At 38.8% G+C, this 16675-nt stretch overlaps 1 protein-coding gene and 1 non-coding gene across 2 annotated transcripts in view; both read left to right on the top strand.

Annotated features, from left to right (window-relative positions):
- Positions 1–75: 75 nt before the first annotated feature.
- Positions 76–16675, top strand: part of EIF3A (eukaryotic translation initiation factor 3 subunit A) — a 36917-nt gene continuing 20317 nt past the window's right edge. The window contains exons 1-8 of the mRNA XM_035030044.1: positions 76–248; positions 6957–7147; positions 7312–7448; positions 7842–8005; positions 9720–9919; positions 12588–12796; positions 14338–14509; positions 16246–16350. Of these exons, the coding sequence (XP_034885935.1) occupies positions 200–248; positions 6957–7147; positions 7312–7448; positions 7842–8005; positions 9720–9919; positions 12588–12796; positions 14338–14509; positions 16246–16350 (1227 nt within the window). The 5' untranslated portion in view covers positions 76–199. The remainder of the gene's footprint in view (positions 249–6956; positions 7148–7311; positions 7449–7841; positions 8006–9719; positions 9920–12587; positions 12797–14337; positions 14510–16245; positions 16351–16675) is intronic.
- Positions 16456–16585, top strand: LOC117998711. Its single transcript, XR_004676046.1, has one exon. It is a non-coding gene; the product is annotated as a small nucleolar RNA SNORA19 (small nucleolar RNA).

The following is a 16675-nucleotide window of genomic DNA, read 5'->3' as shown; positions in this document are numbered from 1 at the left end:
CCTACATCCGGGGCCTGGGCGGCGGCGGCGCCGCCGTGCGGGGGTCACGTGGCTCTTTCCTTTCCGTCTCTGGCCGGCTGGGCGCGGGCGACTGCAGGCGAGGCGCGTGGAACCTCGCGCTGGTTCCCCTTGGTCTCCTCTCCCGGCCCGGGCCACTAAGGAGTTCGCTGACGCCGGGTGAGCTGAGCCTGCCGCCAAGATGCCGGCCTATTTCCAGAGGCCGGAAAATGCCCTCAAGCGCGCCAACGGTGAGTAGGGTAGGGGATCGGGGCGCGCCGGGCTGCGTCGGCCCGAGGCCTCTGAGGTCGAGGGGCCCGGGCCTGCTTCTCGCTGCTGCGCTGCCTGGCTGCGGCCGGAGAGGTGGTCGATGCGACCTGCCCGCCGCCGCCCGGGCCCGTGCGTGGGCATGGTTTCCCTTCTCGCTCCAACCGACCGGGGCGGGCGGGAGGTGCGGAGCCGGGAACCGTCGCTCTGGGGGCCCTTCCTTCCCCCCGCTGCCTCCTGGTGCGTCTCGGGGGCCGCCGTCCCGGAGACAGGTTTCCGGGGCCCGAGTTCCTTACCCGCCTTGTGTGCTTCCGCCCGGCGCCCCAGGCCGCCGGGCTCCCGGCTGCTTAGGCCCCGTGCCCCCAGCCGCCATCTGGGAGGGAGTGCCGGGGAGGAAGAAACATGGCTCCCTCCCGGGGACAATGCACGCGAGAACCTCGACTCCACCTCCTGCCGGCGCCGGGAGCCGGGCAGTCCCACCTCCGGCCCTCCTGCAGACACCTCCGCCCCCCAAATCCAGCGCCGGGCTTTGCTGGGTCAGGGTCCACTTACCCCTTTCCCGTCGCTGTAACTCTGCTTCGGAGACTCTGACCCATTTAACCTGTTACCTGTTTTTTTCTGGCATTGATTATTGGCCTTTTCCAAATCACATGAAGTTGGAACAGAGTTAATGCTGTAAGAGAGGGACTTCAAGTTCTCGCTTAAAGATAACGAAATTGAGGCCTAGAGAGAATGTTTTTACCCAAGGTCACTCTGGGAGTTAGTTGTTGAGCCAGGAGACTAGAACCAAGGTCTCTAGACTTTCCGATTGGTCGTTTTTTCGCCACAGCGCTACTGCCTGCGATTTTTATTTCTAGTGTACTTAAGCCACGGGCCCTTTCAGGAAAACTTGTGCGGGTCCTGGTCTGTTCAAGAAGCATTTATTACGTTGCCATTATTGGGGTGCACTGTATTATGCATTGCTCTGGTTTTTAAAAACTTTATCGTTTAGAGTTTTTTTTTTAAGATTTTATTTATTTGAGAGAGAAAGAGAGAGAGAGCACGAGAGGGGGGAGGGTCCGAGGGAGAAGCAGACCCCCCTCTGAGCAGGGAGCCCGATGCGGGACTCGATCCCGGGACTCCGGGATCATGACCTGAGCCGAAGGCAGTCGCTTAACCGACTGAGCCACCCAGGCACCCCTCGTTTAGAGTTTTTTAAGCCCAACAATTTCTAAGTGTGTAGGGCGTCCATAGCTCTTATTTTCACCCTTTCTGTACCCAAACAAGTTTTGGGTCTTATCCATGTTGTAGGTGGATATATCGTGTCTGTTACAGTTTTAGTTCATGGAGCTTATTTTGTTAGTTTGTGTGAAAATTAATCTTGTGAAAAGGCCAATTTCAGTCAATAATAAAATTAATACTATTGATAACCTGTCAGGACTAAAGGTGTGTTTGTCACATGGTTGTTATTTTAAAAGTAACAATTTGGGGGTTGGTAAGAGTGTGGAATATGATCGTCCACATTCTTTGGAATATAGTACAGTAATTGTTTTAAAAATCGGGTTAAGACTACAACTTAGATCTGATGACTACTCATTTTAACCAGTCACCTAATGGTTAGAACAGGCAAGAATTAAGGATGTTAATTTTTTTTTTTTTAAAGATTTTATTTATTTATTTGACAGAGAGACACAGTGAGAGAGGGAACACAAGCAGGGGGAGTGGGAGAGGGAGAAGCAGGCTTCCCGCCGAGCAGGGAGCCAGATGCGGGGCTCGATCCCAGGACCCTGGGATCATGACCTGAGCCGAAGGCGGATGCTTAACGACTGAGCCACCCAGGCGCCCCTAATTTTTTTTTTTAAGATTTTATTTATTTAGGAGAGGAAGAGAGGGCGCCCATGAGCGGGGCAGGGGAGAGGATCAGGAGGAGAGGGAGGAGCAGACTCCCCCATGCCCCAGGGACACCCCCCCCATCATGACCTGAGCTGAAGGCAGACATCAACCACTGAGCCACCCAGGCACCCAAGGATGTTAATTTCTAGGAAAGAAAATAGATGGAAATGGAAATTATCACTACAAAATGAACTGCAGCAAAGTTAGAATCTTTTTCTTCTGTTTAGAAACTTAGAATTATATTATGGTATACAAAATGACTGGGATTCAGTTACTGTTCTAATTGCTATTGTAGATCTGTTTTACAGTCATTTGCTTCAGATAGGCGTTTTTTCCATGCTAATAGGCTGAAGCACTGTACTCTTGATGGCCTAAATACTACACATTTGATGTGTTCAGGCCTTGTTTGTTTCATCACTCCTCCCTTCTGAATCTTCATTTGAACTTAGTATTTCAGTAATTTTTTTAAATTAGAAGGGTTTTCTGATGTGTAACAAATCTTAAATCTTTTTACATGTTTTCTGAGTTGAAATAGATTTGATTCATGAAAGCAAAGTTGGGGAAAGCATCTGAAATTAAAGTAGGCAAGATGAGCAAGGGGCACCTGGGGGGTACTTTAATTTTGTGTAGGTTTTTATAAGGCTGTACTGTCTCCTTGCTGTAGTCCTTTTAAAATGTAGGTTGGGTGTTTCTGTGGTATAGGCCTTAGCTTTCAAGTAGTAATTTCTGTACCTTTGATCTTGTGAATGAGAGCTGTCTGAAAGTGTTATAAAGTGAGCAGAATGTGGATGGCACATGGCACTGCTTACAAAATTTACAAAACTAGGATTATAAAAGCACATTTCATTTGATGGAGATAATCTCATTGTATGTAAATGTTTTATCTGTAACAGCCTCAAACACATTTAGAACTAATTCATTTTATTATCTTAATAAAATGTGAATAAGTTTTGGGGCGCCTGGGTGGCTCAGTCGTTAGGCGTCTGCCTTCGGCTCGGGTCATGATCCCAGGGTCCTGGGATCGAGCCCCGCATCGGGCTCCCTGCTCGGCGGGAAGCCTGCGTCTCCCTCTCCCACTCCCCCTGCTTGTGTTCCCTTTCTCGCTGTCTCTCTGTCAAATAAATTAAAAAAAAAAAAATGTGAATAAGTTTAGAGTAGTTCAGGTCATCTTAGCCTGTAATTCAGAACAGATTATAGTAATCACTCAGGAAGATGAAAACTTGGCCCAGCATTTACAGGCAAGAAATTCGTACACGAGAATCATTTGGGAAAAGCCCCTTTTCCAAATTATGTTGTCAGTAGTATGGAGTTAATTGCTCCTGATCTTGTAACATCCTTTTAATTTATCGTCTACCAGTGATTTATAAAGTTGTCATTAAACCCACAAATTGTGTAATATTGTAGCTTATCTACTTGGTCTGTTGGCACAGATAAACTAATATTATTAAAGGGCAGACCTAAACTTTTTCTTTTAGAGAGAGTTTGTCATTGTGTCCGAAAGGTAAGTTCAGAATGCCTACCCTCCTAGTATTAGTTCATAATTCCAGATTTTAATCTTTATTTCAAGAATATCAATTTGGAAATGAGCATTTTTTAAAACATTGTAACAGAACCTTTAATGTGTGGTATTTCTTTCTAGCCTCAAAAACTTTCTTTTTCCTTATTAGATAAGTAATAGGAACTAAATTCTCCCAGTATGTAAATTAGGGTAAAGGCAGGAACTCACCCTAATGGATTATCATGGTTTCTGTTCCCATTCCATTTTTTTACTTTAAAAACATTCTTGCTTGGTACCCATGTCTGCTTTTTTTCTTGGTGATGGTGGAGGTGTCCTATAAAAAATTATTTTTTAGTGCATTTGCTTTGGTTTGTTTGAATCTCTTGTTTCAGAGTTTGAAAGTGGAATTTGGAATCATAAATCTTGATTGGCTGTTTAGGAATTGAAAATTAATTTTAGGGACGCCTGGGTGACTCAGTCAGTTAAGCATCTGCCTTCGGCTCAGGTCATGATCCCAGGGTCCTGGGATCGAGCCCTGCGTTGGGCTCCCTGCTCTGCAGGAAGCCTGCTTCTCCCTCTCCCACTCCCCCTTGCTTGTGTTCCTTCTCTCGCTGTGTCTCTCCCTGTCAAATAAATAAATAAAATCTTAAAAAAAAGAAAGAAATCACACTCCCCTATTTAAAAATAAGAGATTGGGTAGGTGAATTATTTTTAGACAGTTTATTATTTTGTCATCACCATGCTGGGGCCAGTTCTCAACTTTAACTCTCTTTGTGCCTGTTCTATGTTACAAGCATTTTGACAGTGTTTAAATAGGATAGTATAAGATTTAAATCCTCAACCTAAGACTGGGAATTGGGTATAATAGATTGTTTTGGTGCTGCTGGTGTGCTATTTAATGTGGATGATAAATTTTTTTTTTTCAAGATTTTATTTATTTATTTGACAGAGAGAGACACAGCGAGAGAGGGAACACAAGCAGGGGGAGGGGGAGAGGGAGAAGCAGGCTCCCCACAGAGCAGGGAGCCCGATGCCGGACTCGATCCCGGGACTCCAGAATCATGACCTGAGCCGAAGGCAGTCGCTTAACCGACTGAGCCACCCAGGCGCCCTAATGTGGATGATAAATTTAACTAAAAACATTTACTTCCAAATTTTTGGCTGATTGAGGCCTTTCCTGTTAAATAGTTGTTAAAAACACCTAAGGTACTGTTGGATTTTAGAAAATAACTTTGTATATGTATGCTTCAGGAAGAAGATAGGTATAGGTCCTCCCCTTAGAACAGGAAAGGCTTATTATTTTAACAAAGTATCTAGTTGTATTACATTTTTGTTTCCTCTTACAGGGTTTTTTGTAATAAAATGGACTCAAATGAAATGAAAATGGACTTTACCCCATATTGCCAGGATTAGTGTTGACATTGACTTGAATTATTGTAGAGAGGTTTGTTTTCACTTGCATCTGAAGAATATGATTTGATATAATGTGGGATGACATAGGGTATTGTGTAAAGATAGTTATTTCAGTATATTTTGTGATTTATCTTGTTGCAAACTTGTTAATATACCAGAGCTGGAGTATTGTTTGTAGTTTTCCTGGAGGAAAGAATGTTCAGAAGCAACATTCCTGAAAGATGTGATAGTTGGGAGAAGAAATAATAAAGAATTACTAAATCTGTACATCTAGTAAAACTCCCAAATAAGGGACGTTTCTGCCTGTTGTTTGCCTAGCACAGTTACATGGTTTATAATGTTGTATGGTGTTAACTCTTAAAAATAATTCTTTGTTAAAGATTTTTTTCTTAGGAGGAAAGCAATGATTTTTAACAATGGGAGTGTAGTGTTTTAAGACCTTTTTTTAAAATAGTGTAAACTAGTGTTTTGGTTCCGCAAATTATTTTTCATATGTTCAGTGGAAAGATTTTTTGTGTGTGCAATTCAGCAGTTACTGAATTTTAAGTTGAACATAATCAGATGACTTAGGTTAGATAGCTCCCCTCCCCCATTTACTAAGTTTTGTGCAGAAGGAAAATAAAAGATGAGAAAAAATAGGATAAATTTTAACCTTTGTCAGAAATAATGTGATAGAGGAGTCTTTGCTTTTGACTGAATTTCAAAATGAGCAGTATACATAAAACCTGAGATTGGAGCTGGATTTTGAAATAGTGCCACATGCAGAATGCCTTCAGGTTTAGGTGGTACTAAATTTGTAAGTGTATAATTTTTTTTTGCTATGCATTCTAAAATTTTTTGTCTTTGAAAATAAACTTTATTAAACTTTTTTTTAATAAACTTAATTTTAGAAGGTCAAGATTCACAGAATTATTGCAAGTATAGTACAGAGTATTTCCATGTAAACCAAACCTACTGATATCTTATATCATTTTGGTACATTTGTTACAAGTAATGAGCCAATACTGATACATTGTTTTTTTTTAAGATTTTATTTATTTGAGAGAGACAGAGAGAGCATGAGTGGGGAGGAGAAGGAAAAGCAGGCTCCGTGCTGAGCAAGATGATCAGGGCCCTGGGATCATGACCTGGGCCAAAGGCAGCAGCTTAACGGACTGAGCCACCCAGGCTCCCCAATACTGATACGTTGTTAATGAAAGTCCATATTTTTTCCAGATTTCCCTAGCTTTCCCTTATGTCCTTTTTTGAACTCCAGGATCCCATCTAGGATACCATATTACATTTAAGTGTCCTGTCTCCTTAGGCACCTCCCCTTGTTATGACAGTTCCTTAGATTTTCCTTGTTGATAACCTTGACAAGTTTTGAGGAGTACTGGTCAAGTATTTTATGGACTGTCCCTCATTTGGGGTTTGTCTTAATACTGTCTTAATAGAGAACCTAAAAGCAAGCCCACATAAATAGTCAGTTGATCTTAAAGGGAACAGAGTGAATCTAATTGACTGTCTAATTGCCAGTCTAATGATTTTTCTGCCTGGAGTCTTAGCATGAACTAGTAAAAATTTGCTCAGCCAGATCACTGTGACTGAAGTTATACTTGACTTTACTGTGTTTGCTGGGGAGAGATTTTTTTTCCCTCATGATCTCAATTTCTGGAACTTAGAAAGACACATTTGGTACAGTGTAATTGAGTGAAATCCAGTTTTATCTGTAGACCATATTTTGAGATAGTACCAGTTTTTCATTGTTTTAACTCTTGATAGTTTTGGCATGGCTTTAGATGTCGAAAATAAATGTGATCTAAAAAGAGATGGTACTGAGTTCAGAAATTAAAATAACCAATTTAAGCAAGATTGAGATTTCTGTATAGTATACATAACGGATTTTAATTTTCCTGAATTATTTTTCCAGAATTTCTTGAGGTTGGAAAAAAGCAGCCTGCTTTGGATGTGCTTTATGATGTTATGAAAAGTAAGAAACACAGAACATGGCAAAAGATACACGAGCCGATTATGTTGAAATACTTGGAACTTTGCGTGGATCTTCGCAAGAGCCATTTGGCTAAAGAGGGATTATACCAGTATAAGAACATTTGTCAACAGGTATGAAAAGAGCTAGGTTTTATATTTTTAAAAAGTGCTTTTAGTAACTGTCAGATGAGTTTACTTTCCAGAGTTATAATATGCTTTATATCCTAAAATTTGCTCTTAAAATATTTTATGGTTTGTTGAAAAGGTGTTTTAAGGCGCTCTCTCTTTTTGGTTAGGTGAACATTAAATCTCTAGAGGATGTTGTTAGGGCATATTTGAAATTGGCAGAGGAAAAAACTGAAGCTGCTAAAGAAGAATCTCAGCAGATGGTCCTAGACATAGAAGATCTGGATAATATTCAAACTCCTGAGAGGTATGTAGGTTAAATTGCTGATACGTTTTCCTTAGTTTTTTTTTACATGTGTCTCCATCATCCTTGTTTGAGGTGTAGATGTTCATTGGAAAGAATGCTTATCTTCAGAATTTTAAATGTATAGTAACAAAACCATACTATTCAAAATTGGTAAGAGTGGGAAATCTTCAGATAGGAGGCAGATACTGATTTAAATGGTTGTAATATGCATTGGGGATTCAAATATTTGAACGCGTGACAGCTTTACAGTGCATCCAAAGTTGTAGGAAGAATTCACACTTTTTTATACTGACCATTGTTGGTTTTGGTTTTTTAATCATATGGCAAAGTAGGAAATCATGTCTAAAATTCATTCCAACTTTAAAAAATTTTTTTTTTTTTTTTTTTTTTAAGTGTTCTCCTAAGTGCTGTAAGTGGTGAAGACACTCAGGATCGTACTGACAGATTACTTTTAACTCCATGGGTTAAATTCCTTTGGGAATCATATAGACAGTGTTTGGACCTTCTTCGAAACAATTCCAGAGTAGAGCGTCTCTACCATGATATTGCCCAACAAGGTAAGATGAAAACTGGATTTGAAAAGTTGACTTTTAGGGAAAGATTTTGCAAAAGATGGACAAGGTTAACCTGTTTTTCTCCACAGTACTTATTTTATAGTTTTTAGCTTTATTGAAAGATGATTGGCATTAATTTAAATATTAAATAAGTGACTATAAGAAATTTGTTTTACTTGTTAGGGTAATTCTATATGAAATCCACTTCACGAATATCTGAAAGACAAAGTCATTTTGGGATTTTCCAGGTGACTAAAAACAAATGGAACTTTTTGCTTTCTGATAAACTTGAGTTCTTCTTTTGACTTCACTACTACATATTCTCAACCATGCCATGGGTTTATGAGGTCTTTTTAAACTTTCGACTTCTAGGATTCCTTGAAAAATACTTAGTTTTATTTTCATAAACAGTATCACTGAATATAGAACTAAGTCATTTTGATGACTCAGGATCGTCATAAAAAGTATCCAGTTGTTACACTGTATATACAATTGATGCTTGAACAACTTGGGGGGGCAGTTGTTAGAGGTGCTGACGGACACACCCCTTTGCTTCCACTCCTGCACAGTTGAAAATGCACCTATGACTTAACTACCCAAAACCTTAACTACTAATAGCCTCTTGTTAACCAGAAGCCTTACTGGTAACATAAACAGTTGATTAATACATATTTTGTATGTTATATGTGTTGTATTACTGTATTCTTAGGTAAGCTAGAGAAAAGAAAGTGTTAAAATCATAAGGAAGAGAAAATTTACTGTATCAAAAAAATCTATACGTTAGTGTACCTATGTAGTTCAAACCCTTGTTTAAGGATTAACTGTACTTTGAATCCTGAACCAAATGAAGTTCATTTTCTTAATCTTGTATCTTTTCCTTACTGTCACTTGCTGTTAGTGCAGCTTTTTAACTATAAATGAATGGAATATATGTGACTTGAGAGTGGCTTTTGGCTTTCTCTTACTTTGGCCTTAGTACAACTTTGTATTGCCATTCTTTTCAGTATGCGGGACGATTGGCATTTGTTTATTCAAGTTGTGAGTGACTGTAAGAATATTTTACTATTATGAGCATTAGAACCTGTGTTCAGTTTTGCCTACATGGCTAGCATATGTGAATTTTCATTGAACACAAGTACACTTGGGGCTTTTGATAACTACTGATAATAAATGTTAACTTGAAGTTAAGCTGCATCCCTTTGTTTTGGGCCTGTTGAAATAGAAATCTCTTTTTTAAGAGCAAAGGAATTCTGAAACAATTGTTATATTGCATATATGACAGTAGAAAATTATTTTAATGACAGAGCAAGTAGTTAAAGCATGCATCTATATACACAGTTGAAATCAGGTTACCATAAGCCCACAGTTAGATAGCAAGGCTCTTTATATTTCAGGTTAGAATTTTTTGTTCTTTTAGGATTTGAAGTGGTAGGTGTTTGAAAGGGGAGTCCCTCCTACACCTTAATTTGAATAGTTTCCCGTTTGTAAACTCTCCTAGAACCCCAGCACCAAATTCTAGTTCTGGGCCAGGACTATGTCCAAAAGATGGTCAGGACACATGATGAAGTGACCAAGGACTTACCATTTCTAAAGACTGATTATAAGTTTGGTAAATCTTGTTAAAATAACTGATTTTAATATTTGAAATAAAAGTAATTCAAATACTTAGTGATGGTGGAAAGTACCTAATATATCTTATAATTAATTACGCCTATAGCTTTCAAATTCTGCCTCCAGTACACTCGTAAGGCTGAATTCCGTAAGCTGTGTGACAATTTGAGAATGCACTTGTCACAAATTCAACGTCACCATAACCAGAGTACAGCAATCAATCTTAATAATCCAGAGAGCCAGTCCATGCATTTGGAAACCAGACTTGTTCAGTTGGACAGTGCTATCAGCATGGAATTATGGCAGGTATGTTATGAACTATTTGCTGTCTTTTGTAGTCATAATAACCCATATTACTTTTTTATTTATTTAATTTTTTTTTGGTGAGTAAAGTGATAGAAGTTTATTAAGCAAGGATACAGAAAAAGCTCTCAGGAGTGAGGGGGGTCCCGACAAGGTTGCCTACTTTTTTTTTCTTTAATCAGTATCTTCATCTTGTTATTTATTGGTTAATTTCAATAGATAATTTAGGAATTTAAGATTGTCTAATGGAGAACCAAGAGTTCTGGACAGGCAGTCTCAGGATATTTTGGTTCTAGTTGCCTGCTGTGAAATCTGGGCCAAATCAGGTAATCTCTTTTGGACCCGGTGGCTTTTCATATAAAACAATTCATCCTCATTGTTGCTCAAACTGTGGTTCAGTGCCTGTCTGTGAACTGTCTACTGATCCAGGATGAAATAATTAAAGAGAATATACATTTATTAAGGGTGGGGTTGTTTTGTTCTTGGTTGTTTTGTTTTGGTTTGTTTTTGGTAGCAATTTCATGGTAATTTTATGTGTGTTTACTCTGTTTAGGAAAACTGAGCTTGTCTTTCAGTTTATTTTCGTAATAATTCTGCTGTATTTCATAAAAACATTGGCGGCAATAGGTTGGAAATTTAAAAAAACAGCTTGTTCCTTTACTGTGATGTGGGAGAAACGCTGCACTAGATTGTCTCCTAGACTTCTTAGTGTTGCTTTGGCTTAGTAAACATGTGGGGAAGAGCCTGCATTGGAAATCTCGGTGGTGTTGGGAGACTTGCCAACCACTTAGGCTTTTTTTGTTAAGAATTCCACGAAGGGGGCTCAGTTGGTTAAGCGTCTGCATTAAGCGTCTGCCTTCGGCTCAGGTCATGATCCCAGGGTGCTGGGATCGAGTCCCACATCGGGCTCCCTGCTCAGTGGGAAGTCTGCTGCTCTCCCTCTCTCTCTTAAATAAGTAAATAAAATCTTAGGGAAAAAAAAGCGTTCTATAAAGATATTTTCACGTGATTTTGTAGTCCTGACTTGAAACTTTCAATTTTTTTTTTTTTAAAGATTTTATTTATTTATCTGAGAGAGAGAATGAGAGAGAGCATGAGAGGGAAGAGGGTCAGAGGGAGAAGCAGACCCCCCGCTGAGCAGGGAGCCCGATGTGGGATTCGATCCCGGGACTCCAGGACCATGACCTGAGCCACAACCAACTGAGCCACCCAGGTGCCCAAAACTTTCAAATTTTTGACCAAAAGAAAAATCTACTTGAAATTAAAGAGGAAGAAGATTGGAAGTTTTTTAGCCAATTGAAACTGTGATTTCCTGCTCTTCAAAATATTTTCCTTTCTGTAGGGACACCCTTAAAACACTACCTGATGGGGCGCCTGGGTGGCTTAGTTGGTTAAGCGACTGCCTTCGGCTCAAGTCATGATCCTGGAGTCCCTGGATCGAGTCCCACATCGGGCTCCCTGCTTGGCAGGGAGTCTGCTTCTCCCTCTGACCCTCCTCCCTCTCATGCTCTCTGTCTCTCAAATAAATAAATAAAATCTTTAAAAACAAAACAAAAAAACACTACCTGATGAAATAATGAGGAAAAAGAGGTCCTATAGAAGACAAACATGCTCATTATAGAACAAGTGGATAAATAGAAGAAACTATTCACACGTTATCTTATTACTCAGAAATAACCTCTATATTGTGTTTTATGTCCTTCCAGATTTTTTTCTTACACATTCTTCCAAGTAGTGTGATAATGATGCACTTAAAAAAACCTTTTTTTAAGTCACATTTATTAAAGTGTAATTTACATTTAGCAAAACTCACCCTGAAATTTGAAAAATGCAGTCACCATCATAATCAGGATGTAAAACATTTCTTCAAAACTCCCTTCTGCCACTTTGCAATTAAACCCACCCTGATCCTTAAGAATCCATTGATCTGTTTTCTGTCAAAAGGATCGCATTTAATCATTAAAATGATCTGTTGTGGAAAAATTTGTAAGCATACAAAACCAAATTTTTAGAAGTTTACTTTGAAACATCTTGAGGACAGTCAAAAGAATGGGATTTAAAAATAACCTTTGCAAATTAAAGCACAGTTGACAAAGTTGTCAAGATAGTTGTAGGTAATCTAGTTATGTCAGGCTTCAGGCAGGGGCTGGTTGGTAGAAAGACTAAATAATAAAATGGAATTTTACAAAATTCTCTGGGGCCGATAGATATTCTTACAGATATTTGGTACCTTCTTAAAATTCACCCTTGCTACTACTGTGAAAGGGACAAAGTAAAAGCCTCTATTCTATTTATATTAGTTGGCACATGTTCAGATACATCTTACCTACTTTAAAAGCTGCTTTTGAGCACCAGCCCTGAAGCTCATTAGCATCTTGAACTGGACTGAGTGGAGTCGCATGTTGTGGCTGAAAGGGCAATGCATTTTTTTTTTTTAAAGTGTTCTATCTTAATTTGAAGAAATTTAAGGCTTTAGTATTTTTGTGATCAAGGCAGTTTTCTGAAATAGATACTATAGATGAATAAAAGGAACCACACAAAGGAATTCTTCCTTTTTTTTTTTAATTCAGTAACAAAATGTTTTAGGTGTCATAAAGAGATTTGGATTAGACTTTTTTGTTTGTTTAGAATGCAGTGACTAATTTATACTAATTTATACTACTAATTTTAGGAAGCATTCAAAGCTGTGGAAGATATTCATGGACTATTCACCTTGTCTAAAAAACCACCTAAACCTCAGTTGATGGCAAATTACTATAATAAAGTCTCAACTGTGTTTTGGAAATCTGGAAATGCTCTTTTTCATGCATCTACACTCCATCGTCTTTACCATTTATCCAGAGAAATGAGAAAGAATCTTACACAAGAAGAGATGCAAAGGTAAGAATGTTACAGTCAAATAATACTGAAATTATGAAATAAATACCTTCTACTAAATGGCATGGTTCCAGGTTAGGGTTTCTGAACCTCTGCACCATTGACATTTGGGGCTGGATAATTTACTGTTGTGGGGGACTGCACTTAGGATGTTTTGCAGCATCCCTGGTACACCCACTGGATGCCGGCAGTAATTCTTCCACTTTTCACTGTCAGAAGTGTCTCCAGACATGGTTGTTCTCTGGTAGTATTCTTGGTCTTCAAGTAACTGTCTTTTGTCTGATAACCAACTCTGCCAAAAACCTGATTGAGAAAATCGAATATTAGGAAAGACCGTGTTATGCTATGAGGTTTCTATCCATATACGGTATTTAAAATCTAGTCTTAAGACAAACAAGAGAATTAAAGAAATAACTGCTGCCATCAAGTCACTTTTTCCCCTGATTATAAAATATAACTGAGTGTGTGTTTGAATATAGAGAAGGGGTCTATAACCTAGCAGTCTAAAAACCACTTTATTATTTTTTTTAACAATACATGCAGTGTGTTTTCTTTCAATCATGTTCGTTTTTTTTAGTATGTTTCAGTTGGACTCAGGGAGCTTGCAGACCACACTTTTTTCTCTTACTGGCAGATCATGTTATTTTGGCCTCTAGTAGAATTATGTACACCAAATTGTTTTTCTTTTAGCTCTACAGCAATTATAGGAACCAACTAAATGAATTTTCCTAGTATATTTTCTTTGAAACTCTTAGGGACCATCCATGTTCATTATGTCATTCACTGTCCTTTATGTAATCCATGTCTGAGATTAAAAAAACAAACTTGGGTTCCTTTAAGGTACTTCTGTACTGTCCCTTTAGAAAATGGTGTAATAACAGTATTATAATAATAAACATTAGACTGTTTAACTCTATGTACATAATTTGCTTAATCTTTACAACAGCATTCTGACTCAGAAAATTAAGTATCTTGCCTTAGGTTCCAGTCCTGGAAATGGTGAAGCTGAGATTCTAACTCTTGACCCTTGTGCTCCAGAGCCCACTATCCTTAATGTCCTATAGTGCTCTGAATTCAACCTGACTTTGCTCTTGTGTTCTAAGGAAGCTAAGATTTAGCCCCACCACGAATCCTTCGCTCCCCCAACCCCCCAGTCATGTTCACTTATGATCCTTCTAAGTTTTTCCCCTTTATTCATGTCATTTTTTTCCCTCAATTTTTAAAGCTGCCTTAATTGTTTTTCTAAGGAAGCATCGGGTATACAAATGTACCTATTCTACGTTTTAAACCCACAGCCTTTTTCTGTAGCTGGCAAATATTGACAGTAAGTGGGTGGGTGAAGTTTGGCTTCTCCCAGGTATTCGTTTTAGCACAGTTCATTTCTCTTCATTTCCTGTTTTGATGAATAACCTATATGAATACAGTCCGCCAATATGGCGCACATATTCTGTCACTGGCGTATCTTACCAGACAATTAAAGAAGTGGGTTTTTTTTAAATCAGGTGACATTTATGAACTTAACAGATTTATAATTTTTTCTCCAGAATGTCTACCAGAGTCCTTTTGGCCACTCTTTCTATCCCTATTACTCCTGAGCGTACTGATATTGCTCGACTTCTGGATATGGACGGCATTATAGTCGAAAAGCAACGTCGCCTTGCAACACTGCTAGGTCTTCAAGCCCCACCAACACGAATTGGCCTTATTAATGATATGGTTGGTATAAGTTTGAGCATTCTTACAGCTCAGAATAAAAAACTTTATGGTCAGATTTTATAATTCATGCCAGGTGGTTCTGATGGACTAGTTTGAGTCCTCATTGTACCCATAGATATGTGTAGAAATTTATAAGAAGGGTACCGGTTGAAGTCAGGTCAATAGATTAGCTGACTGAGCCTATCTTAGCATATTTCCTCTTTGGAGAAGGGATGTTAAATGGAGAATCTAGAATAATTTCTTGATAGGAATAAAATTAGAGCTGGGAGAATTTTATTTGAATGCTTAAACCACAGCTAATTTCAATACAGATATAAGGGCATTTATAAGGGGAAGTATTCAAGAAATGTGGAACATCAGTCATGCACCCATTTTGTATTGGAGATAGAGTGTTCGTGTGTGGGGATAGGATCTGCGGTTGTTTGCCTCAGTCTTGTGACTAAATAGGTCTGAATGGGAACACACTCCTGTGCTTGCAAGTCTTGCTGTGTCCCTTCAGTTAGTCTCTTGTTAGGTTAGCAGTCCCAACATGGGAAGGATAAAGGTCCACATGCATTAGGTATTCTAGAATGTTTATAGCTAAGGTAAGGTAAGATTTAGTTATGGGCAGTTTTGAGGTTTATGAAATTAGGCCACTTTTTTGTCTCCTTTTAAGAAACGTTATGCAGTGGCACCCTTAGCTGAGTTCTAGTCCCATATAAGAATATAAATCATAAATATAATTGGGTAAATTCTCATAAGGTAGTTTCTAGTCACCACTCCCCACCCCCCCAGTAGCCACTGCCCTGATGTGTAACACCTCATATTAGTTTGCCTGTGTACTTTGTATGAGATTTAAGTTCTATATATATGCAATAATATGTTAAATTCTTTTTCTTACCATTATATTTGTGAGATTTATTTACATGTTGAATGTAGCTGTTTTTTCTTCGATCATTTCTGTACAAGAACATCTTATTGGGGCGCCTCTGTGGCTCAGTCATTAAGCATCTGCCTTTGGCTCAGGTCACGATCTTAGGGTCCTGGGATCCAGCCCCACATCTGGCTCCCTGCTCAGCAGGAAGCCTGCTTCTCCCTCTGCCCCTCCCCCGCTCATATTTGCTCTCTCTCTCAAATAAATAATCAATCTTAAAAAAAATCTTACATGTACTGTAGTGTTGCTGTGGTGATTTCTGTGTGATAGTTACTTGTAAGCTGTGGTATTTTATTTATTACTGGTAATAAATTAGCTTGTATACATGAGTTGTCTTTTTTTCTTTTTCTTTTTTTTTCTTTTTAAGATTTTATTTATTTATTTGAGAGAGAGAGAGCATGAGAGGAGAGAGGGTCAGAGGGAGAAGCAGACTCCCTGCTGAGCTGGGAGCCCGATGTGGGACTGGATCCTGGGACTCCCGGATCATGACCTGGGCTGAAAGCAGTCGCCTAATCAACTGAGTCACCCAGGCACCCTACATGAGTTGTCTTTGTAAATATCATTGATCATGTTGAGTTAGAGTTTTTATATCCTTATTAAGCTCTTGGGGGACTTTGCACTGTAGGTAGATGCATAATTTGGGGTTAGAGACCCAAACATAGTTTTCCTTTGAATTCCTCTGATGAATTTAAAGAGAGTTGAGGCCAGTTTTTCAGACGTTTTCCAGATTTCCAATCCCCTATTTTTCTTACTTATACTCAGTTCACTTGGAAATCTAGTTGGAAAATTTCCTTCAGCAAATTAAACCTTCTGTTTATTGTAGGTTAGATTCAATGTACTACAGTATGTTGTCCCTGAAGTGAAAGACCTTTACAATTGGCTGGAAGTAGAATTTAACCCACTAAAACTCTGTGAGAGAGTCACAAAGGTAAGACTTTGTTTTTTAGTTTTGGTTATACTACCATATAGCTGGCCCTTTTGCTATTTCATATTTATATTGAGAGAGAAGTATTGTTTTATATGTTTGAATTCAGTGCACATTTCATTATCTTTTTTTCTTTACATCAAGAAAAAAGATATTTCTGATGTGCTAAATAAACCTTTGGAGGTAAATTAGCAGCATGACTAATTTAGCCATTGCTGTCAGTCACCTTCAGACAAGCCTCCGTATAGCTTTGTATTTGTGTATTTCCCTGCACTGTGTGATGTTTTTATATGTTTAAATTTAGAAAAGTTTCACAATGTTTAAATGT

The sequence above is a fragment of the Mirounga leonina genome, unplaced genomic scaffold (assembly GCF_011800145.1).
Source record: "Mirounga leonina isolate KUSES-001 unplaced genomic scaffold, KU_Mleo_1.0 Mir_114, whole genome shotgun sequence".
In the NCBI taxonomy this organism is placed as follows: domain Eukaryota; kingdom Metazoa; phylum Chordata; class Mammalia; order Carnivora; family Phocidae; genus Mirounga; species Mirounga leonina.
This window is presented reverse-complemented; position numbering and strand designations above follow the sequence as displayed.